Source organism: Bombina bombina, unplaced genomic scaffold (genome assembly GCF_027579735.1).
Source record: "Bombina bombina isolate aBomBom1 unplaced genomic scaffold, aBomBom1.pri scaffold_1026, whole genome shotgun sequence".
Classification (NCBI taxonomy): domain Eukaryota; kingdom Metazoa; phylum Chordata; class Amphibia; order Anura; family Bombinatoridae; genus Bombina; species Bombina bombina.
The window spans coordinates 19,950-45,792 of record NW_026510723.1 but is presented as its reverse complement, the minus strand read 5'-3'; the positions used below and the strand labels follow the sequence as shown (position 1 = coordinate 45,792).

The following is a 25,843-nucleotide window of genomic DNA, read 5'->3' as shown; positions in this document are numbered from 1 at the left end:
AAGGAGACTAAATGTAACTAATTATAGTTATCTGAGATCAGATTTATTATTGTTTTTTTAATTATCAGATTCTCTATAGATGTCTCCCAGTCCACATCTGTTAGTTAAAGCGCCATTGTTGTTTTATTTCAGGCCTTGTTTTTGCAAATGGGGAGAACTGGAAAGTCATGAGAAGATTTACTCTTTCAACTTTACGAGATTTTGGAATGGGAAAAAAATCTATAGAAGATAAAATTAACGAAGAGTCTGATGCCTTAATTCAAAGGTTTAAATCGTATAAAGGTCAGTGTCTGATTGTACTTTTGTACTCTTTTTACAAAAATAAACTGGTTCTATTACAAGCAAGTTTTACCAAACTAAAGACAAATTCTATGCATTTCTCATTTATCCATGATCACTTCATTATTTATATCCATCCATCCTCCTAATTCTTACTTTAAAGGAACATTCTAGTGTAAAGAATCAAATACTCTATTTTGTTAAAGAATGTTTTTTTGTATTTCTCTTTTTATCATGTGTTTTGTTCCCTTTAAAAGGGATCAGCATGTAGGCAAAGTGACACTTACAGAGCATCCGCTTTCTCCCTCTAAAGAGGATAAGACCAGTGATTGGAGCGTGATTGACTGCTTCCTCTTGGCTTGCAAGATTTATCTCCATCTGTATTTATTTTTAACACAAGTCTGTCCCTTTATCTTAACCCTCATCTTTCACGCTTCTTCCTCAATCTGTGTCTTATTGTAATTGCATTTGGCTCTTAAGATTTCATTACATTGAGTATAAATGTCTGCTGTATAATTTAAAGAACACTTAAATGTTCCTATAGTTAACACTGCAGAAGGTTTAAAGAGACATTAAACATGAAATAAATATCAGGCACTTCAGTCTAATTACGCGTGCCACAATGCTGGAACCTAGGTTACACTGCAGGAATCTAAAGGAGAGTTGCTGCATATCTGCAAACAGGTCAGCACTGGAATGTAATGAAAGCTAAAGGAAAGTGGGGAATGGCCTCAATACTAATACAATTTATTTAGTGTTTAATATCCCTGTAAAAAAAAAATTCTACAACAGAAAAGGGAAAGTTATGATTTTGATCTCTCTAAAACCTAATCCAATCTGTTGCTTGATTGCATTAATCAGGTACCATTACAAAACTAACCATGCAGTATTGTTACTTAAATGAATATATATATATATATATAAAACAAGTGGAAAGCCCAGCAGCTTAATTGAATGGATGCTTATTTATTTTTTTGTTATGCAATCTTATATATTTGTCAAAATCAGCTATTAATATGTAATAATAAAATAGTAATCTGATTTTTACTTTGATATTTTGCGAGCTAAAATGTGAACAATGCTAACTTCAATAAAATGACTTGCAGAAGTACGTTTATGAATTCTGAAATTTTTATTTGTATCTTAACTCCCTAAGAAAGTTTCTAATCATAGGAAAGGGGGTCTTAAAGGGATAGAAAGTAAAAAATTGAAATGTGCATGAATGCATTTCAGTTTTAAATACACACATTTTTTGCAATTTAGTTCCATTAGCAAAAACGCTTCTAGTAAATGTACTGTTTCTGTTGCATATGTACATATGCTGCTTGTAACTATAGGTTCAGGATTAAAATACCTTGGACGAGAGTACATATACGGCGCAGGCTTCAGCGCAAATGCTGCAACCCACGCCGCCTGTAATTTCACCTCGCACATTGGAGTATTACATATAGGGTGCTGGAAGTTCATAAAGTGCCGTAAGTCGGATAATCTAGCGATGTCCAGAAATGAGCGTAAAAACAAATTTCGCTAGTGACTTACGGCACTTTAGAAACTGCCGGCGCCTATGAATAATAAAATCTCCCGTAAGCATCTAACCGGCCTCCCAAAAATAAAGCCGACACGTAAAACCCCTATATCTTCCATCAAACCCACTTAGAAAAGTATTAAACCCCTAAATCGACAACCCCCGACAACGCAATATTCCTAATTAAACTATTAACCCCTATATCTGCCATCAAACACACACCTCAAGTTATAATTAAATTATTAACCCCTATATCCGCCATCAAACCCACACCTCAAGTTATAATTAAATTATTAACCCCTATATTCGCCATCAAACCCACAGCACAAGTAATAATTACATTATTAAACACTATATCCATCATCAAAACTACACCGCAAGTAATAAGTAAAGTATTAACCCCTAAATCCGCCAACCCCAACATCGCAAACTACCTAATAAAACTATTAGCCCCTAATCTGCCATTAACCCACAATACAATAAACCTATTAAAGTATTAACCCCTAACCCGCCATACCCACACAGCGCAATGCTAATAAATCTATTAACCCCTAAACCGTCAAATTACTTAGCCCCCTAACCTAACATCCCCTAACCTAACACCCCCTAAATTAACCCAAATTATCTACATTAAAAAATACTAAAGTTACTATTAAAATAAAAAACCTAACATTACTTTAAAAATAAGAAAAATAAGTTTAAATTAATCTAAAATTACGGAAACTAAAAAAAATCTAATATTACAGAAAATAATAAACAAATTATCAAAAATTTAAAAATTAAACCTAATCCCTAAGAAAAAAAAAAACACCCCATAATCTAATGCTAAACTACTAATAGCCCTTAAAACTGGCTTTTTGTAGGGCATTGCCCTAAGTTAAACAGCTCTTTTACATTAAAAATAAATAAAGTCCTCCATAACAGTAAAACCCCCCACCCACCGAACCCCCCAAAATAAAAAACCTAACACTAAAAAACCTAAACTACCCATTACCCTGAAAAGGGCATTTGTATGGGCATTGCCCTTAAAAGGATTTTAGCTCTTTTGCTGCCCTTAAAAGGGCATTTTGCTCTTTTACAAAGTGCCCATCCCTAATCTAAATAAAACAACCCCCCCCAAAAAAAAAAAAAAAAAAATAAGTCTAACCCCCAGGTTGGTACTCATGGTTCCTGAAGTCCTTAGGAAAACAAAGGGTAGGAAACAGCAGCCAAACAATTAGGCACAGGAGCCAAGAGGCAGCCACTTCATCTACATCAATGAAACTCCAAATGAAAGGGTGTTCCAGCTTTGGCAATTTGATATAAAAGACCTTTATTGTGCCATGGTCCACAAAAAAACAATGTTTCAGACCTACATTAGGTCCATAGTCATTTGCTATTGAATTGGCTATTCAAATCAGCCAATAGAATTTCAGTAGCTCTCATCCTATTGGATGATTTGAACAGCCAATAGGATTTCAGTAGCTCTCATCCTATTGACTGATTTGAATTTGAAGAATCAAATCAGCCAATAGGAATTCAAGGGACGCCATCTTTAATCACGCACCTTAAATTCCCTATTCAGTGTACGGCGGAGATCGTACGAAGAGGATCCTCCACACTCCATGGCTCCGCGGTCACCGGTCTTCAGTTCCAGGGTCGCCAGTCTTCAGTTCCAGTGTTCTGGTCAGCCACTTGGAAGAAGACAGGACCTTCTCCCCCGGACTTCAGGAACCGTGAGTACCAACCTGGGGGTTAGATAGGTTTTTTTTTAAACAAATTGGGGGGTTGTTTTATTAAGATTAGGGATGGGCACTTCGTAAAAGAGAAAAATGACCTTTTAAGGGCAGCAAAATAGCTAAATGCCCTTTTCATTGCAATGGGTAGTTTAGGTTTTTTAGTGTTAGGTTTTTTATTTTGGGGGATTCGGTGTGTGGGGGGGTTTTACTGTTGGGGGATTTTTGTTTATTTTTAATGTAAAAGGGTTATTTAACTTAAGGCAATGCCCTACAAAAAGCCCTTTTAAGGGCTATTGGTAGTTTAGCATTAGATTAGGGGTTTTTTTATTTGGGGGGGCTTTTTTTGTTTTCATAGGGATAAGGTTTAATTTTTAAATTTTTGATAATGTATTATTTATTATTTTCTGTAATATTAGATTTTTTTATTTTCCGTCATTTTAAAATTAATTGAAATTTATTTATTTTTATTTTTGAAGTAACGTTAGGTTTTTTATTTTAATAGTTAGTAACTTTAGTATTTTTTAATGTAGGTAATTTGGGTTAATTTAGGGGGTGTTAGGTTAGGGGGTGTTAGGTTAGGGGCTTAGTAGTTTTTTTATTTATTTGCATTGTGTTCTTTGGCGGTTTAGAGGTTAATAGATTTATTAGTTTTGCATTGTGTTGGTATGGCGGATTAGGGGTTAATACTTTAGTTTTTACTTGCGGTTTATTGCGTTGTGGGGTAATGGTGGATTAGGGGTTAATAATTTTATTAGTTAGTTTGGAATGTTGGAGTTGGCGGATTTAGGGGTTAATACTCTAGTTTTTACTTGCGGTGTGGGTTTGATGGCGGATATAAGGGTTAATATACTTTATTAGTTATTGCAGTGGGGGATTGCGGTTGACAGGTAGATAAATATTGTGCATGCGTTAGGTATTAGTTTATATTTTCAGGCAGTTACGGACGTTACGGTGCTCCCATACTCAGCACAAGGCTTGCTGCAACTGCCTTTGTGTTGCGAGGTGAAAATGGAGTAAGTAAGTCCTTGTGCTGAATAATGAATACCGATTTGCGACGCAGTCCCATGTTAGCTTATGGGAGTAAAAATTGCGGCCGACCGGTGAAATATACATGCCGCTATTATATGCAGTGCTGTATGTTGGATACCAAAACCTCATAAAAACCTCATAAAAACCGGCTGCAGCGGCTTTTAGTGCTGTGTATTGCATCAGCGAAGACACAATTTGTGTCATACAAGCTACTGCTGACTCTCTAAGAAGGTGGTGGTGAATGATGGTGCATGGGGAACTCACAGCATAAATGCATATACCGTTGAAAAGCAATAACAAATTTAACTAGAATAATTTATGTTAAAGGACGTATATTACAAAAATGCTTCCGTTTGATATTTAAATGCACCCATGCACATTTTAATTTGTACCTTTCTATCCCTTTATTGTTTACTGGCTGCTATTTAAATTTAATTTGTTTCATGTGTATTTGGGATTTTCACCTGGGGTACATGTTTTGTCTTAGCTATTCAGTGTTTGTTAAATAATAAAATAAGTGAAGTGTTACATACCTGACTACAGCCAGAGGCGTAACTAGAAGCCTCAGGGCCCCGGGGCAAGAATCCATGAAGCCCCCCCCCCCCAACTTGCAATACATACATATATACATACACACACACACACACACACAAATATATATACATATATATATATATATATATATATATATATATATATATATATACTATATATATATAATTATATATATATATACAGCATCTCACAAAAGTGAGTACACCCCTCACATTTTTGTAAATACTTTATTATATCTTTCAAATGAGACTTTGCAACAATGTAAAGTAGTGAATGTACAGCCTGTATAACAGTGTAAATTTGCTGTCCCCTCAAAATAACTCAACACACAGCCATTAATGTCTAAACCTTTAGCAACAAAAGTGAGTACACCCCTAAGTGGAAATGTCCAAATTTGGCCCAATAAGCCATTATCCCTCCCCGGTTTCATGTGACTTGTTAGTGTTACAAGGTCTCAGGTGTGAATGGGGAGCAGGTGTGTTAAATCTGGTGTTATCGCTCTCACACTCTCATACTGGTCACTGGAAGTTCAACATGGCACCTCATGGCAAAGAACTCTCTGAGGATCTGAAAAAAAGAATTGCTGCTCTACATAAAGATGGCCAGGGCTATAAGAAGATTGCCAAGACCCTGAAACTGAGCTGCAGCACTGTGGGCAAGACCATACAGCGGTTTCACAGGACAGGTTCCACTTAGAACAGGCCCCGCCATGTTCGACCAAAGAAGTTGAGTGCACATGCTCAGCGTCATATCCAGAGGTTATCTTTAGGAAATAGACGTATGAGTGCTGCCAGCATTGCTACAGAGGTTGAAGGGGTAGGGGGTCTGCATGGCTGTCATCCCAGAAGGAAGCCTCTTCTAAAGATGATGAACAAGAAAGCCTGCAAACAGATTGCTGAAGACAAGCAGACTAACGACATGGATTACTGGAACCATGTGCTGGGGTCCGATGAGACCAAGATAAACTTATTTGTTTCAGATGGTGTCAAGCGTGTGTGGCGGCAACCAGGTGAGGAGTACAAAGACAAGTGTGTCTTGCCTACAGTCAAGCATGGTAGTGGGAGTGTCATGGTCTGGGCCTGCATGAGTGCTGCCAGCACTAGGGAGCTAGAGTTCATTGAGGGAACCATGAATGCCAACATGCACTGTGACATACTTAAGCAGAGCATGATCCCCTCCCTTTGGAGACTGGGCTGCAGGGCAATATTCCAACATGATAATGACCCCAAACACACCACTGCCTTGCTAAAGAAGCTGAGGGTGAAGGTGATGGACTGGCCAAGCATGTCTCCAGACCTAAACCCTATTGAGCATCTGTGGGGCATCCTCAAATGGAAGGTGGGGGAGTGCAAGATCTCTAACATCCACCATCTCTGTGATGTTGTCATGGAGGAGTGGAAGAGGACTCCAGTGGGAACCTGTGAAGATCTGGTGAACTCCATGCCCAAGAGGGTTAAGGCAGTGCTGGAAAATAATGGTGGCCACACAAAATATTGACACTTTTGGGCCCAATTTGTACATTTTCAATTAGGGGTGTACTCACTTTTGTTGCCAACGGTTTAGACATTAATGGCTGTGTGTTGAGTTATTTTGAGGGGACAGAAAATTTACACTGTTATACAGGCTGTTCACTCACTACTTTACATTGTAGCAAAGTGTCATTTCTTCAGTGTTGTCACATGAAAAGATATAATAAAATATTTACAAAAATGTGAGGGGTGTACTCACTTTTATGAGATACTGTATGTATATATATATATATATATATATATACATACATATATATGTAGATACATACACAGACTCACACACACACACACACACACACACACATATATATATATCTACATACACACAGACATACACACACACATACACAGTGGATATAAAAAGTCTACACACCCCTGCTAAAATGTCAGGTTTCTGTGATGCCCAGACCTGTACACTTATGCAACCACATTATTTTAGTTTTGTTTGTTTTTACTTCCCTCCACCTAAAAGATTTCAGTTTGTTTTTCAATTGAGTTGTACAGTTTATAGGTCACATTAGAGGTGGAAAAAGTTCTGAATTTTTTTTATCTTTGTTTCTTTTTTTTACATCACATAAACCTGACATTTTAACATACACACACACACACACATATATATATATATATATATATATATATATATATATATATATATATATATATATATATATATATATATATATATACGTTTATATATATATATATATATGTACAAACAGGGAACCAGCACTCTTTTTTGCTTCCACAACTGCCGGGGTGCGCTTACAAGCATTCAATATACACAAAACAAAGAAGGCACTCTCCGTTTACATCTGTCGTTTAATGGTGACCATTAAACGACAGATGTAAACGGAGAGTGCCTTCTTTGTTTCGTATATATATATATATATATATATATATATATATATATATATATATATATATACACACATGCACATACATACATCAGACATCCCAACCTGCAAAAACTCATTTAAGGGAGGTGGGTTCACCCGTAACTGCACTGCCACCCCCCCTCCCAGTTATATATTGGACACCTTGAAACCCTAAATAAGATAAAGACTTATCATTAAAGTAGCTGTCATGAGATGCAGGACATATGCAGGACACAGCAATGATGGTACAACTCTATTTTATTACAGAGCATAGCAATACACATCCAGACAGGTTGATTGTACTAAACTAACTGCGACACAGACACCGGACCTAAGCCCCGCCCACCAGCTAGTGACATCACATCCTGCTATCATCACATCTTCCCCTTTTTCAAAGGCAAAGCATACATTCGCATATATTAAATAACAAAGTACACCAACAGGGTATACAACAACATTTTGTTTTAGAACATTATAAGAACAGATGGATTAGAAAACATGAACAAATAAATTACATCCTGACTTGGACATCGGGGTAGACTACCCTAGTCCACAGTGACCATGGGATTATTCTGCCCATACTTCCGGTCACTGTTCTAGCTAAAGTCAGTCCCTGTATCGGGCCGGAAGCCTCACCACTCTTCCGCTTGATGTAACTTTGCATGAACTGTCCTCTGATACAGAAGATGGTGAACAAGAGTCTGCTGGAGGCAAAGATATATCCCCGCTATGATCTTGCTGAGGGGAAGGCACCTCTCTTAGAACAGGAGATCCCACCGGCGGTGGTACTGAGGTATCCGGTTCCAGACTCTCAGGTACAGGCTGAAGATGTCTTCGGTTACGGCGTGTAACCGTCCCTCCCTCTGTAAGGACTGTGTAAGACCTTGGTTCTGGAGAGCGGCCCACTACCGTAGCAGGCGTCTTCCATTTCTTCTCATCATCCAGTTTAATTCTGACACTTTGGCCCGCTTTCAGTTCCTGTAAAGGCCTGACAGAATGTCTCCTGTCGTAGAAGAAACGATAACCCTTTTTGGCCTCTTCATCCCTCCTAAGGACTTCGTCCCGAGGAACAGGGCCAGGCGGCTTGAAGACACCCACTGAGGGTAAAGTGGTGCGAATCTGGCGTCCTAGCATCAGCTGTGCCGGGCTAAACCCGGTGGCTTGAATGGGCGTCGCCCTGTATGACAAGAGGGCTAGGTACGGTTCAGATTGCTTTAGGATGAATTTTGTTGTTTGAACTGCCCTTTCAGCCATTCCGTTGGCCTGCGGATAATGTGGACTTGACGTGGAATGTACAAAATCATATTCCCTGCTGAAAGCACTGAACTCTGTAGAAGCGAACTGCATGCCATTATCACTCACCAGCTCCATTGGAATGCCCCAGCGGGCGAACAAGCTCTTCAGGCGAATGATAACGGCCTGACTTGTGATATCATTCAGGGGTGCTATTTCCAAATACCTGGAATAGTAGTCGATAACAACAAGAAACTTTTTCCCGTGCAGTTCGCACAAATCAGCAGCTATTTTCTGCCACGGCCCCGCAGGCAGCGGAGTAGACATTAAGGGCTCCCTTCTCTGAGTAGGCCGGCGTTCCCGGCAAAAGGCACATTTAGACACATGATTTGCAATGTCGGAGCTGATCCCAGGCCACCACACAGCTGTAGCTGCTCTTTCTCTGCACTTTGTGATGCCTAAGTGCCCATCGTGTATCCTGTTCAACATCTCCTTCCTCATGCTGACAGGAATTACAATACGGTCTTGGAACAGCACCAACCCCTCCAGCTCCGTGAGCTGCGACCTCTCTGGCTGGTAAGCATTTAAAGACATCCAGGCTGCCCGGCTCTCGGGCCAGCCATCTCTTATGTACCTTATAACTTCTTGCAGATCTGTGTCCAAATATGTCTCTTTCTTTATCTCTTCCAGTTTCCTTGAAGAAATGGACTTAGAGGCCAGAACTGAATCAACATACACTTTTACATCCGACTCTGTGGAGGATTCTTCAGCAGCAGCCAGCGGGAGCCTGGACAGTGTATCCGCCACAACCAGCTGCTTCCCCGGCACATGCACTGCCTGAACATTGAACCTGAGCAGTCTCATTAAAAGTCTCTGGCATCTCAAGGGTGTTTTGTCGATGTCATAAGAATTGATAAGAGGGACTAGCGGTTTGTGGTCAGTTTCCAGACTAAATTTCTCCAAACCCACTAGATAACGCTGAAAGCGCTCACAGGCCCAAACTGCAGCCAGGCACTCTTTCTCAATTTGAGCGTATTTTGACTCCGCAGCCGTCAGTGTGCGGGAACAGTAGGCGATGGGCTGTAGTTTGTTGTCATTCAGCTGCAGAAGTGCAGCCCCCAACCCATAACTGCTTGCATCAGCACTAACCACAGTCTTTTTTGAAGGGTCGTAGAACCCCAGCACTGGGGCAGACCCCAGCAGGGACTTAGCATGCAGGAACGCTTTTTCTTGTGAGGGTCCCCAAACCCAGGCAACATCTTTCTTAAGCAACTCTGTGATAGGGTGCAAAACTGTAGATAAATCTGGAAGAAACTTGCCCACGTAATTTACAAGGCCCAATATCTGTCTCAGCTCATGTACATCAGAAGGGCTTTTCATCTGTTCGATAGCCCGAATTTTCTCGGGGTCCGGCTTGATGCCATCCCCGTTGATGATATGCCCAAAGTAGCATAATTCAGTTTTCCTAAAATGACATTTTTCTTTATTCAGCTTCAGCCCAGACTCTTTGATAGCCTGCAGCACACAACTCAAACGCTGATCATGCTCTTCCACTGTAGATCCATACACTAGAATGTCGTCCATGACGACTGCTGTGCCCACGTGGCCACTCAGGAGAGAACTCATTTCCCTCTGAAAGATCTCAGGAGCGGAGGATATCCCAAAGGGAAGTCTGCAGAAGCAGAACCGACCTACCGGAGTGATGAAGGTAGTCAGTTTGCGGCACTTTGGATCCAGGGGGATCTGCCAAAAGCCGCTAGAAGCGTCTAATGTGGAAAAGAACTTCGCCCCAGCCAACTTCGGGGCTATATCTTCCAATGTCGGCAGCACAAATCTCTCCCTCTTCACTGCCTCATTCAACCTTTTCAGGTCCACACAGATGCGCACCTTTCCGTTTTTCTTTGCAACTGGTACAATGGGGGCACACCAATCAGTTGCTTCAACAACCTCTTCAATAACCCCCATAGACTTCATGCGCATGAGCTCTTTCTCCACTTGAGGCATGAGCGGGAACGGAATTCTACGAGGAGTAGAAATACTGTACGGGACTGCGTCACTTTTAAGTGCTATACGGACAGGTTTGCAGCTCAGTAGGCCCAACTCGCCAAACATATCTTCAGAGATCTCATTCACTCTGGCCACGAGGCCCAAGTCACAGGCTGCTTTTCTGCTCAATAAACTGTTAACACACTGACCTCGGATCACATGCACCCACATGGTGAACTTCCTTTGTTTGTACTCACAGCTGGCAAGAAATTTCCCCACACAATCAATGCGGCCACCCGGACTATGAACATTTGTAGTAACCTTCGCCAGCTGGGGCTGTCGAGGCAGTTTCATAAATTCAGCAAAAGACATTACAGTGATATCTGCTCCTGTGTCAATCTTAAAATCAACTTTGGCTCCCATTACAGTAAAAGTAACTTTCCAATCTTCCTCTGAGCTTGTCCGTTCCACAACAGACCCCACAAAAGACACTTCCTGACCCTCCTGGTCACTGTCCACCTGCATCTCCTTAATGTATTCAGTTTTACACACCACTTCAAAATGGCCTATTCTGTTACATTTTCTGCATCTTTTATCTCTGGCCGGGCATATAGCACTCTGATCATGAGCCCGGTAGCACCGTGTGCATCGGCCATGTTGCGCCCATCCACTTCTAGGCCTTTCCAATACTTTAGATCTACCGCTCACACTGTGCCTTTCACTAGTAATATTCCTAGACTGTTGCACTTCATCCACAATACTCTCAGACCTCAGATCAGCACTTTGCTTTTTCACCAGTTCACTCTGGCGGGCCATCCTAATAGCCCCGTCTAACGTTAAATCAGGCTCTAACTGCAGCTTCAGGGAGACTTCAGCATCTGCAATTCCAATAACTATTCTGTCTCTGATTTGCTCTTCTTTAGCAACACCAAACTCACAGAATTCAGCTAATTCATACAGGCTGCGCACAAATGACTCCACAGATTCTCCCACACGCTGATTACGTTTGTGAAAACAAGCTCTCTCATGAATCACATTTCTTTTGGGCACAAAGTGGGCACTGAGTTTATCCATAACTATATCAAAGTTAACTTCGTCCCCTTCTTGGAAAGTAAAAGCATTGAACACTGGCTCTACATCTTTCCCCATAGAATATAAAAGAGAATTAACTTGTACTTCACCACTCTCCTTGTTCAGTTTGGATGCAATCCTGAAGCGCTGAAACCGCTGACGCCATGTGGGCCAAGCTGCAGGCTGAGAAAAGTCAAAAGGCTCAGGTGGGGTAAACTTTGACATCGTCATCATCAGAAACAGAAGCGTAGTCCAGAACTTCTGACACCATGTCATGAGATGCAGGACATATGCAGGACACAGCAATGATGGTACAACTCTATTTTATTACAGAGCATAGCAATACACATCCAGACAGGTTGATTGTACTAAACTAACTGCGACACAGACACCGGACCTAAGCCCCGCCCACCAGCTAGTGACATCACATCCTGCTATCATCACAGTAGCTACCCACTAAAGTCACATTAAAAAAAAGTAGCTTTAATGCACAACCACATACAACAAACCTGTTTTCCAGTGATTGTACGCTTGTTGGATACTTAAATATTTTAGAATGCAAAGTTTAATTACGTTCAGTAAATAATATAGTATTTGTGTTTTTATTTTATTAGAATAAGTGGGGGCTTTTTGGTTACTGGTGCATGCTTTGAGGGTTCTATAACGTCCCAGCAACTAAAGGCATTCCTTAAAGAAACACTTTTCCAGATTTGGGCCACATTGGATCATGGTACTTGGAGTTTCAGGGAGATTGCATTCCATTTGCTGGCATCAGGGAGCTGCTATTACAATCAAGGAGACTCCCTGAACTTCAGGGAGAGTTGGGATGTCTGCATACACACACATGCACACACACATATATACACACACACTCAGGTAACTGCAGCTTATGTCAGTGTGACTGTGTGCTATAAACATTAGGAACCCACCCACAGCAAGTAAGAAGGAAATGGTTTAAAAAAATGGTCTTAAAACTCTTCTCAGTAAGAAGATAAGACAGCTGCTGGTTTAACAGTCCCTACTGGAATTAGGAGGGTTAATTACCAGAAGTGGTTCCCGACTTACAGTTCTTTTAGAGAGAGGCACAGATCAACTGCCCAAACAGGCTTCCCAGATTTATTTGCCGAGGTGACTGTCAGCTCAATACACACAATAAATAACAAACTCAGTACACCACATGGACGGTTATAATCCTGCAGGGCAGCCAAGCCATAAACTCACAGCTCTGTTAGAGAGGCGCTGCAGCAATGTTTGTGCGCACTTTGATCAACAGGCTGTTTAGATTTATTTGCCGAGGTGACAAATACAATTGCCTCGCTAAAGGCAGTGTAGGGCACAATTGGGCCTGGAGCAAAGCTAAGGGTTAAAGCCGTAGGGAGAGATAGGAGAAGAGGGCTGGCTAGGGAAGTTAGTTGCAACAATGTTGCATGCAAGGGAGGGGCCCACTACTCACCTTAAAAGTGGGGATCATCAGCTTCCTGGCCCTCTTCTTCCTGGAATCCGGTGCAGACGAGTTCTTTCTGTTATTGTTCAGGGTAATTCTTCATTTCTGTGAACAATGCAGCGATCCAGACGATCTAAACTCCCTCCTCAGCGCTTCCACGAGTTGGTGTTTGAGAAACCTGGATCTGGAAAACAGAAAAAACAGATAAGTACACAGGATGACATTGAAGAGCTAGATGACATAATTCCACCTACACAGTACACTACTGAGACTAGGCCTAGTACTAGTATAGCACAGACAAACATTATGAGTCACACAGTTAGCAGGTTAGATATCCATGCAGCAGGTGAGGGGGTGGAAGGAGACGATTCAGCCTATGCCTCAGTGGCAATGGCTAGGCCGGATGAGCAATCAGCCTGTCTCCAAGCAACTGGCCCTCAGGCTAGGCCTCAGGCTTCCAGTCCACCTTCGGTAGCTTCACATGTACCGGTTGAGGCCTATGTTGAAACCTCAATTACCCCTTTAGCTAGGCCCAGGTTAGATAGGGGCTCAACACGTGGTGCAAGTGCAGGCACTGAGGCAGATTTAGCCATTACACGGGGCCCCTCTCTATTAACCCCCGCAGATGCCCCTGAAAATTTGGCCTCGGCGCCGGCGCAGCATGCCCTCTCAAGAGCTGGGCCCGCTTCTGTGGTGCTTTCGCCTGCGCAACAAGCCCCTGTTCTGCCATCATTAGACCCCCAGCCCGTCTCCACACCGCAACAAGGCTTACCTGAAGTAGCGGTATCCTCCCTCATGTCCGCGATTCCTCCGTCGGCGGTCTCGGCGGTGTCTTCCATCCTGGCGTCTTTAGTTGCGGCGATGTCCCCGGTGGGTATGCAGGCTCCTCCGTCGGGTCCTCCAGGTTCTCCGGCGGGTCCTCTGCTCCAGCTCCACGCGGCGTCGGTGTCCGGTCCTCCAAACCAGGCCGCGGGTCCTCAGGGTCCAATGGTAAGTGCGCAACCGGAAGTTCCGGTCACGCGCCCATCCACTTCCGGTTCCGGTTTCAGCGTCGGGACTTCGCGGGAACGGTCGCATCCTCTGCAGCTCCAGGAAGGTGAGCACCATGAGAGGATGGCGGCCGGGGGTGGGTTATGGGGCCGAAGGGGTCCTCAAGTTCGGCAACGGAAGGCGCCATCTCGCATTAATACCAGGTTGCAATTTACTGGCAGCAGGGCTCAGGATCCAATTAGCGGGGTCACGCATAAAGGCCTTAAAAGTAGAAGGGGGGCTTCAACGAGAGCTAACAGGTTGAACCCCTTAGGTAGGGGCATGTTAGCGAGAACCAGGGCGATAGATTCTCAATCAGATTTCAATCCAGGAGGGCTAATAAGTGCGATTGAACCGCAGGGTCAGCACGCCCAGGCTCAGGGACAAGTTAATTTGGCGCGCCAGCATAGCGCTCAGGGTCAGCTTATTGCGGCGCAGCAGCATACCGCACAGGGGCAAGCTAATGGCGCAGTTCAGCACAATAGGTTACATTATCAGCAAATTAGGGCAGATTCTCAGCCAAGTAGTGCGACATCACCCCACATGAATGTACGCGCTGTGGCGCAGTTAGGGATGTCTGGTATGAATGCACAGGCTGATCCTTTGAGTCTCAATATGAATGCACGCGCTGTGGCGCAGTTGGGGAATTCTAGTGTGAATGCACAAGCTGAACCTATGAGTGTTTCGAATGTGAGGGTAAGTAGAATTGCAAATGATGCTTTGAATGTGTTACCAACATCACGGTCACATGAGTTAAGGGACAATCCTGCTTCATTAGTTCAGTTACAGGGTAGGAATGTGAATGTGGGGCATGAAAGGGCAAATGAAATAGGACAGGCAGGCTTACATGCAAATAATAGGTCAGGCTTGGGTCCTATTAACCCCCCCTTTGCCGGTGTCCGTAGTGCTCGCGACCTGTTTTCTTTTTTACAGAACGCATCTCAAGGGGATCTGAGCATGGAAGCAAACCAGGTTGATAGGCCTTCGGCTTCGGCGGTTATTCCACAGGAGCAGGCGGATGCACAGCAGCGTGAGAGCACGGCTGATTCCTTGCAGCAGGACAGCGGGGCGGTTCCTGGTCCTTCCACCTCCGGTATGGAGCATCAGGACGGCGCAATGGCCATTCCTGGTAAGCCCTTTACATTTACACATGACCGACATGACCAGGTTGACTCATCCCTGTCTGAATCTGAATGTGACAGTGACACTTCACTTGGGCTAAGGGGTAAGGGTCAGAAGCGCATGTTTGCCATGGTAAAGAAAATGTGGCAGGTAATGCAGTCAGGCGCAGTCGGCAGCATGGCGCAGGCGCAGCTTGCGGTAGGTTCCCCAGAAGCTGTGCAGAGCACCACTATAGTGGGGGACAAGCGTCCACCTATTAACTTAATCCCAGAAAGGAAAGTGGCCTTACACGGCGATTCTTTCCCATCTTATACTCCATCATTGCACGGTCATTTGAAACCAAGGACAATTAAAAAAATACAGCAGGGCAAATATGTGAATATATTTGAATTATCTGCTGAGGCTTGTAGGCAGCGAGAGAAGAGCGCGGACGGTACTGGACCTAAACGGTTTAAGCGTCCTGAAACTTTTGAGGAGTGGCTAATCTGCTTTAGAGTTTTCTCCTCTTGCTACTTGGAGAAATACCCGAGCCAATGCCACGCTATCCTTAAATATACTGATAATATCCATTGGATTCAGAGGAAGTTTGCTGAGGGGGCCTGGAGAGATTATGATGCTGAGTTTAGGCAAAAGATGGCGGGTAATCCTGTGCTCACCTTCGATACAACTGACTCACATCTTTGGCAACGCCTAGGCCCGCAGGGGTCACCCTCCTCCTCCATTTCCTCTAGCAATCAGTCCTTTCGTGCTTCCAAAACGAAGCGCAGAGGTGGTACCTGCTGGGCATTTCAAGATAATAAATGCGACAGAGGTAATTCATGTGCGTTCAGGCACGTATGCCGATACTGTGCTGGATCACACCCCGGGAGCGAGTGTGCCAGAAAAAAGGATTCAGCACCCGGTAGAGCTCAGAACAAGCTCTCTCTTGTTCCTAAAGGCCCCAACACCGGTGAAGGTGCACGCCCTTGAGCCATGGCTTAGGGTGTACCCAGATTCGCGCGCAGCGTCTTTGTTATTTCAAGGGTTTAAGGACGGTTTTCGTATACCTGTGACGAAAGCCATTAAGGGTTCCAGAGGCTATCGTAACCTCAAATCAGCTTACCAGCACCCTTCGGTTGTTAGGGTCAAGCTGGACAAGGAGATATCTATGGGCTGGGTAGTGGGTCCTTTTTCCTCGCCACCTTTGCCGAATCTGGTCATTTCACCACTTGGTGTAGTACCCAAGAAGGAATTGGGAAAATTCCGTCTAATACACCACCTATCTCACCCTAGGGGCTATTCCGTCAATGATGCTATTGATCCGGAACTCAGCTCAGTGCGTTATCAATCCTTTGATAGCGCCCTGGATTTGGTGCGGGGGGTGGGCGCAGGAGCCTTGTTGGCAAAGCTGGACATTGAATCAGCCTTTCGCCTGCTGCCCTTGCACCCTTCTTCCTTTTATTTGATGGGTTGCAAATTCCAAAAAGAATTTTACGTAGATAGGTGCTTGCCTATGGGCTGCGCCATCTCTTGCGCCTTGTTTGAAACCTTTAGTACATTTTTGCACTGGGTTTTGGAGCAACAGGCAGTTAATAACCGCATTGCTCATTATCTGGACGACTTCCTCTTGGTGGGGAGTCCGGGAACTACTGAATGTCAGCAGCTGATGGACTCCATGAGAATCCTTATGCTGCAATTCGGTGTCCCACTGGCTGAAGACAAGACTGAGGGCCCGGGCACTTGTATTACATTCCTGGGTATCGAAATTGATACTGTCGACAGAATTTGTAGGCTGCCTGATGGCAAAGTACGGGATATGCTTGAGGCGGTTGAAGCGGCTGTTTCCATGGCGACCATCACGCTTAGGCAGCTACAGTCATTACTTGGCCTTTTGAATTTTGCAGGCAGAGTTATCCCCATGGGGAGAGTTTTCAATCGGAGATTGGAAGCTAAGCTGAAGGGCAAACTCAGGCCTTCTGAAAAAATTTGGGTTTCAGAAGGCATGAGAGCTGACCTGAGAGTCTGGAAGACTTTTCTTCAGGACTTCAATGGGATCCGATTATGGCGATCTGAGCCCATTTCCAGTCAGTTGTTGCATTTATTTACTGACGCCGCGGGGTCGAAGGGTTATGGGGCGTATTTCCGGGGGGAATGGAGTGCAGGCCCTTGGCCGCCAGAATGGTCGGCCAGGGGCTTAACACGTAACCTTACCCTTTTGGAGTTTTTCCCTATCGTTTTGGCGGTTGAACTTTGGGGCAATCAATTTGCAAACAGGACGATTAATTTCTGGACAGATAATCTCAGTGTCGTCCACGCGGTGAACAGTCTTTCGGCCACTTCCGCGGTTGTAGTTTGTTTACTGAGGCATCTGGTCTTACGCTGTCTTGAACTTAATATCCAGTTTCAAGCGCGTCACGTCCCGGGGGTTAATAATGTATTGGCAGATGCACTATCCAGGTTTGATTGGGTGACGTTCAGACGTTTGGCCCCTCATGCTGCATTAGAAGGCTTACCTTGTCCTGGTTTCCTTTGGCAGCTTCTCCGTCCTGGATATCCTTGCTCCCTCTAGTGCGGGCGTCCCTTGCACCTAGGACATGGTGCTCCTATGTCAGGCTATGGCGGGAATGGGAAGACTTTTGCCGGTGTCAGAATGTGGAGGCGATTGAAGCGTCTCAGGACACAGTATGTGATTGGCTGGTGAGTCTTTGGCGAAAGGGTTCGCGGCAGGGGGCGGTTCATTCTCGGTTGGCCGCCTTGTCATTCTTTTATCGTACGCTTGCTTTGCCGGATCCGGGCAGTTCTAAATTTGTGCGGCAAGTTGTCAAAGGTTGGGGCAAGCTCCAACCTCAACAAAAGGACTCTAGGGAGCCCATCACGCATGACCGGCTTGAGCGGCTGGTGGTCGCTTTGCCGGACATCTGCGCAACGCATTATGAGTTTTTGTTATTTAGAGCTGCGTTTTTATTAGCCTATTCGGCTGCGCTTCGTATAAGCGAGCTCGTGGCACCGTCCAAATCATGCACTGACAAAGGCCTTCAGTTCGGCCACGTCAGAGCGGGAGAAGATTCACTGTTAATTTATTTGCCCAGATCTAAGACGGATCAAGAGGGCAAAGGGGCATGGATCCCTATTCCTCAGTCTAACGGTCTCTGCTGCCCGGTGATGGCGGTTAACCAGTTTTTAGTACACAGACCAGAGGAACAGGGTCCTTTGTTAATACATGCGAACCGGACTTCTCTATCTTTGTTCCAGTTCCGTAGGGTGCTAGCGAGGACTGCTGCGCACGCTGGTTTGGATGTGTCAAAAATAGCCCCCCATTCTTTCCGCATAGGGGCAGCTACTAATGCCGCGCTGCAGGGTTCCTCCGCTGAAGCCATTTGCCGTTTGGGTAGATGGCGCTCTAATAAGTTTAAAGGTTACATTCGACCGGTTGTTGAATAATATGTTGGTTAGTGTGTTTTGTTTTCAGTACTAATCTCGTGTGTCTTTACAGGACCCGTCAGCGGCGCTAAAAGGATATGGATCGTGGGGCACTCCTACGTTCATTGGGCCTCCATTCGTAGTTCGGCCCTTCCGGGGGGGCAGAATTTAGGTTTCCCTCTATCCCAAGTGTCAATTAGATGGGTAGGTGAGAGAGGGATGTGTTGGCCAGCGCTTCCATCGCGCATCTCAGAGGCCCTAGTACGCTGGGGTAAACCTCATGTCATAATCCTTCATTTGGGTGGCAATGATATGGGCGCCATTCCTGTCTTGGAGCTTATTAAAATCATGCAAGCGGATATTGCATGGATCAGAGCTCGCATCCCGAACGTGTTGGTCGGTTGGTCCAATATAGTTCCCAGGTTGGAATGGCGTCACATGTCTTCCCACAGCGCCGCTTACAAGGTTAGGAAGAAGATAAACTCTTCAGTTGGTAGAACCGTCACAGGTACTGGGGGATTTGTGGTTAAACACGAATCTCTAACAGCCGACAAGGTCCATTATTATAGGAAGGATAGGGTACATTTGGAGACAGTTGCCCTAGATATTTTTATAAAAGATATCCGTAAGGCCATAGTAACCCTCCTTTAAGTCTGGTTGGGTTGTGTTTGTCCTTTATCGGTGGCGGCACAGTTATCATCTTAATGCTATCTGGTGGCGGGAGGTAACGGCCCTGTTGCCTTGGAAAGGGGGTGAACAGGGGGAGTGATGACCAATCTAAAAGTGTGAGGGGTGGATAGCCTCATGTGCACGTGAGGTGCCCCTCCTTCCCCTTGCGGGTGGGTCACGTGATCTCATTAACCCCTTAGTAGCAATTTTTTCTATGAGCAGAGGTTCCGCTCTGCTGCAGTTTCCGTTTGGGCCGTTTACCTTCTGCTGTGCCGGGTTGTCATTATAGTAATTCGTTCAGCCGCCATCTGACCTTGTTGGTTACCACAGTTACTTAGTTTAGTTAATAAATGTTTAACCTGTGACGGTTAAAATTTTACCCACAAAAAGTTGTTGTGTTTTTATTTATTATAGTATAAGTGTTTTTATTTATTATAGTATAAGTGTTTTATATTCTATTCTACGGCTAGCGACCGGTAGGCATTTAATCCCTTAAGGCAGTGTAGGGCACAATTGGGCCTGGAGCAAAGCTAAGGGTTAAAGCCGTAGGGAGAGATAGGAGAAGAGGGCTGGCTAGGGAAGTTAGTTGCAACAATGTTGCATGCAAGGGAGGGGCCCACTACTCACCTTAAAAGTGGGGATCATCAGCTTCCTGGCCCTCTTCTTCCTGGAATCCGGTGCAGACGAGTTCTTTCCCCTCCCTCCCTTCCCTGTTATGAGATGGCTTCCAAATTTATGTTCTAGGCGCTAAGTCTGCCTTCTCAGGCTAATTTAGTAGCCACATTATTGATTGAGCATTTTCAAATTTTAAATTTTGTCCCCTAGTTGGGCGACGGGTATGCCTATTCAGGCTAACTTTGTCAACCTATTTAGTTATTGGTCTACCATATCTGGCATACCTGGCTTCTGGCGGCTGAGTAGCGGATCCCTTTGTAGGGGGTAGTCCTTATTTCCATGCCCGTGCGGCGGGAGGTAACGGCCCTGTTGCCTTGGAAAGGGGGTGAACAGGGGGAGTGATGACCAATCTAAAAGTGTGAGGGGTGGATAGCCTCATGTGCACGTGAGGTGCCCCTCCTTCCCCTTGCGGGTGGGTCACGTGATCTCATTAACCCCTTAGTAGCAATTTTTTCTATGAGCAGAGGTTCCGCTCTGCTGCAGTTTCCGTTTGGGCCGTTTACCTTCTGCTGTGCCGGGTTGTCATTATAGTAATTCGTTCAGCCGCCATCTGACCTTGTTGGTTACCACAGTTACTTAGTTTAGTTAATAAATGTTTAACCTGTGACGGTTAAAATTTTACCCACAAAAAGTTGTTGTGTTTTTATTTATTATAGTATAAGTGTTTTTATTTATTATAGTATAAGTGTTTTATATTCTATTCTACGGCTAGCGACCGGTAGGCATTTAATCCCTTACGGCTCCCATCAGAATAACCACCATGCAGTCCCTTGACCTGTACATACACACAGCTATTCTTGGAAGTCCTTGACTGCGCCTTATACAGTACAGGAATTACTATGTCAGCTTTGTTTTGCCGAGCTCAACAAATTCACCACGCACTGGGAGGCTAACAGTTCTTTTAGAGAGGTGCTGCAGCAGCTGCACTGATCAATGTCTTTGAACACTTTGATAAAACTGGCTGCTCAGATTTATTTGCCAAGGTGACTATCCATGTTTAGTGCGTGGTGCATTTGCTGAGCTTGGCAAAACAAAGCTGACAGAGTAATTCCTAGTAGGCAGCAGTGACTGCGTGCCCTCCAAGATGATAGAACCGGTCCCAATGGCGACCCTTGCCCCCTCTATAGTTACGCCCCTGACTACAGCAATAACTTACTAACTTACCTTCCTCTCTCCCCATTCAATCCAACCTAAATGCCTCTTCCAGGCTAATCCACCTTTCCTGTATCTGCTGCCCCTCTCTGTGAGTCCCTTCACTGGCAAGTTATTCACAGCAGATTTAAATTCAAAATTCTCACCCTGACCTACAAAGTCCTTACCAACAGCGCTCCCCACCACCTGTCCTCACTAATCAACAAATATACTCCAGCCCATCCCCTAAGGTCAAACAGTGACCTGCTCCTTGCATCTTCTATTGTCACCTCTTCCCACACTAGGTTTCAGGACTTCTCTTGTGTGGCACCAACCCACTGAAATGCAATTCTACATGCTGTCAGACTTTCCCCTTATCTGTCCTCCTTTAAATACTTCATAAATATATTTTTGTTCAAGGAAGCCTATCACCCAACTCAGTAACAAATGAATTCCACATAATATTTGCCCTCATCCAACTCTGTACTAACATCATTCTCACCCTTGCAATACTCACCTCCTGTTTCTCACCCTCCTATCCTAGATTGTACGTTCCCACGGGAATAGGGCCCTTAATTCCTCCTGTATTTGTTTGATAAATTGTGTCTTCTCTTACAAATATTGAATTATTGTGCTTTTACCATTTGTAACCATGGACAGCGCTGCAGAATTTGTTGACACTATAAACAAAGAATAATAATAATAATAATAATACATTTTGTTCATGTTACTTGATTTTTCCTGTTAATAATTAAGGCTGGTATTGCAGATGTACAATACATTGTGATGTATCATTGGCATTTTTCACAGTTGAAACAACCCCCTTCAAATCTTAAAAATTTCCTCAGCCCCATTCATCCTAAGGCAACAGCCAACAACTCTTCAAAAATTATCCCTTTTTTGTCATATTCAAATTACCTGAATACCCCACCACTAAAAACCCCAGAGACAATTATTCTCCACCCTTTTGAGCTGTTGGACTCTTTTGTACTTTAGCAATCTCAAGAGGCTTCATGAAAACCTCTAACTTAATATATTCCTATTATACCTTCCTGGACACTCATGGTATAGTCATGAGGGTCTTTTTTAAAGTTGATTAAGGCTAGCACTATTCATCTTAACCAAAGGAAAAAGGCATAGAGATCTATGTCTTCAAAAATATTATTCATGAATAATTCATTAAATAATTAAAAGTGTGGCTTCAGTGACAGAACTGAGTACTAGTCTGGTACATACATTTGTTATTTTACTGTTTGAAGCCTTAACGGGACAATCCGGTCAAAATTTAAATGCACATAGATCATCTGCATCTTTGGATAGAAACATATTTGCAATATACATGAATTGGCAAACATGCTACTAGTAAAAGTTATCATTTTATTTATCATTCTTTGCACGTGCATGTGAAGCATAGCTTGATATTCTCAGTGCATCAGCATTTTAAATTCTGCAGCTGTGCAGAGTGTCAGTGGGGCTTGTATCAAGTCTGCAATTAACAAATGGAGTCATTACCAGATGGTACAAGCACCTTAGGCTTTCTCTTCAAGTGCTGTGTTTAAAATGCTGGTGCACAGTGCATACTTAAATACACTTTTGAAACAGCTATAACTTTTATTAGAAGCATTTTTTCTAATACGTGTATATTACAAAAATGCTTCTATTCAAAACTTAAATGTATCCAAGTGAATTGCAATTTTGGCTGGAATGTCCCTTTAACACTTTCATAAGTTTAGATATTTTATGACAACATATCCTAAAGCAGTGTGACTAAGTTACACTTAAATATTATTTAATTTAATTAATTGCAGGACAGCCTTTTGAAAACACCATGATTATGAATGCTGCTGTTGCCAACATCATTGTTTCCATATTACTTGATCATCGATACGATTATGAGGATCCCGTGCTGCACAAGCTTATGAAAGTAGTAAATGAAAATGTAAAGCTTTTGGCAAGTCCAATGGTCATGGTAAGTTCTTGCTTTGAATGTGATTAGAAGATAATTCTGCACTTAGCAAACATTAAAATATTATTTCACTAGATTTCCAAATATCAGCTGTTTTACCCTATATTAGTCTGAAGTATTTTTATTGTCAAACACAAAAATCCTTTATTCTAATCAAAATATATGTATCATTGAGATTAATGGATTGGTCACCTGTTCTAGTGATACACTTCACCTATCCTTATTGTTAAACATTGGGTTAATATTGATTTTGTTCATCTTACCCCATCTGCTGCCTGAGTTTCCTTTACTTTTTAGTTGTGCCTTTTTCATTTATTATTATGCCATTGAAGTCAAATAATAATTTCATGATTTAGATAATGTGTCCAATTTAAAAAGAAAACTTTCCAATTTACTTATAATTCCATTTATACTTTCACTGGGTATCATTAGTTGGAACCTAGCTCCTTCCATAAGAACATATTGAGGTGGGCATAGGATATATATGGAACACTGTAACAAACAATGGCCTAGACCAGGGATGGCCAACTGGAGGCCCATGGGCCTCATGCATTTCTCTACATTAGTTTGTGTGGCCCCAGAAGGAAAAAAAAAAAGGGAATGTGTTGCTTAGTTTTTAGCGCCCCAGGAAAAAGCAAAACTAAAAATGTGTTCTTTAGGGAACTCTGGGCAAAGTGGCCAAAATTCAAACTCCAGGAGAGAACAGAAGATAGAGGGTACCCTGCAACCTGACCTAAATCTGGCCTTGGGCACCTGAAAGTTTTAGGAAATATATTATTATTTGTGAGTAGCCATACATTTATTTGCAGTCCTTGGATTTCTAAAATATTGATTTGAAGCCCTTAAAGCTTCTAAAATACTGATCTGTGCCCCCCCCCCCCCCCCCCCCCCCCCCAGGTGTTAGGAAGTTTGCAATCACAGAGCTAGATAATATGTTATTTACATGACTTTAGCAACTTAAATTTATTAAAATGTATTTCTAATTGTTTTTTATTTACGTATTACAAGTTGTACAACGCATACCCGTCACTGATTCGATGGATACCAGGAACTCACAAAAAATTTAAGACAAATATAGATGAGTTTCATAGTTTTATTAGAGAGACCTTTGTAAACAGCAAGGATCAAGTGGATGCCAATGACCAAAGGAACCTTATTGATGCATTTTTCGTCAAGCAGCAAGAGGTAACATAATCTAATTTTTTCTTTTTATGTAGCTGTCTTCATCATGTAGCAGATAGCCAACATATTATATCATCAGTTATAGTGATATATATTTTTATCACTCTTGAGCTCTAACTACGCTCAAGGTAATACATTAGCGATTCCAGATTAGTGCTGGTATTATAAGTTAAAAGTAAAAAGTTAGCGTGTGAGCAAAACACTCAAGAGCACTAACTTCAGGACTTTAAAAGTGGCAACCTTGCTAACTCCCTCTCCTCATAGACTTCTATGGGTGTGCTAAAGAAAGCCTTTTCTATTTATCACTTGTACGCTAACCCGAAGATGCTTTAGGAACACTCCAAGTTCCGATGATCTTCAATTAGAAGAATATATTATTTTTAGGAAAATATACAAATATCTGGTAAATCTGTTTGTGACACTTGGCCATAATGAGTAAAAAAAAGAAGTAATTTTCCAGGAAAAATGTAATTGTTAAAGTAATGAATGCTATTGTAATAAAGAGAAAATGTAGGAATTTTAGAAAAAGTTGTAGAAAATAGCTCACATACTGTATGTAGGGTTTCCACCCAGCCTGTATGTTGTGATGTGTCCTGTATTTTTAAGATTTAGGTCAGTCTAAAAAACAAACAAACAATAAATATAGAAATAAGCCCCCTATCATGGTTAAATGTCTATGTAAACAAATTATTTTTTTAAATTATTTTTATTTTTTGAGTTATTATGTACGATTACCTATGCAAATCAGCATAGCTGATTTTTTTCCAAGAAAGATGGCAGGTCCTATCTCGTAGCATAATCTGTTCTTTGATATTGAAATCTTCCATTGACCATGCACTAAACTATAGAATGCACTGGGGTACAGTTTGTTCAGTACATAAATGCTTAATAAAAAGCATATAACACGCATATATATGCATGTGTGTGCATGTGTCTCACAAAAAACTACTGCTAGGAATGACTTTAAGGATGTCTTTAAATTAATAAATGTATATGAGTTGTATATCCTTAAGTGCCTAATCTTGTGATTTCTCTGGATGACCTGGTAAGTCACTCTAGATCCTAACTCAAAACTTTGATGTTTTGACCAGATGTGAAAACCACAATGGCACAAGGGTCTGTCCTTGCAAGTTGCCATATGTATCCTAAACCTGTTGTGCACAGGCAAAAAATTTGGTATGTACAAATCTTTTGCACCAAATATTCAGAAATGTAGTTTCTCAGATATGTGGCTGCCGTACTATTCAGTATTTGTTTAGATTTAAATGATACGAATATTGAATGTTCATGGAACAATTACATTAGTTTTTGTTAAGTGAATCAGGTGCAGAACTATCATTGGTGCAGCAGGTTTAGTGGCACCAGGGCCCAGGTGCTGGGTGGCCTATAGCACTAACATCCTCTGTTGAGTAGGTCCACTACTGAA

The 25,843-nt window shown here is 42.8% G+C and overlaps 1 protein-coding gene across 1 annotated transcript in view; it reads left to right on the top strand.

The window, feature by feature from the left end:
- Positions 1-25,843, top strand: part of LOC128643345 (cytochrome P450 2C5-like) — a gene marked incomplete at its 3' end in the record, with an annotated part of 85,481 nt that overhangs the window by 45,777 nt on the left and 13,861 nt on the right. The window contains exons 4-6 of the mRNA XM_053696275.1: positions 133-282; positions 23,078-23,238; positions 24,244-24,420. Coding sequence (XP_053552250.1) covers positions 133-282; positions 23,078-23,238; positions 24,244-24,420 — 488 coding nt within the window. The remainder of the gene's footprint in view (positions 1-132; positions 283-23,077; positions 23,239-24,243; positions 24,421-25,843) is intronic.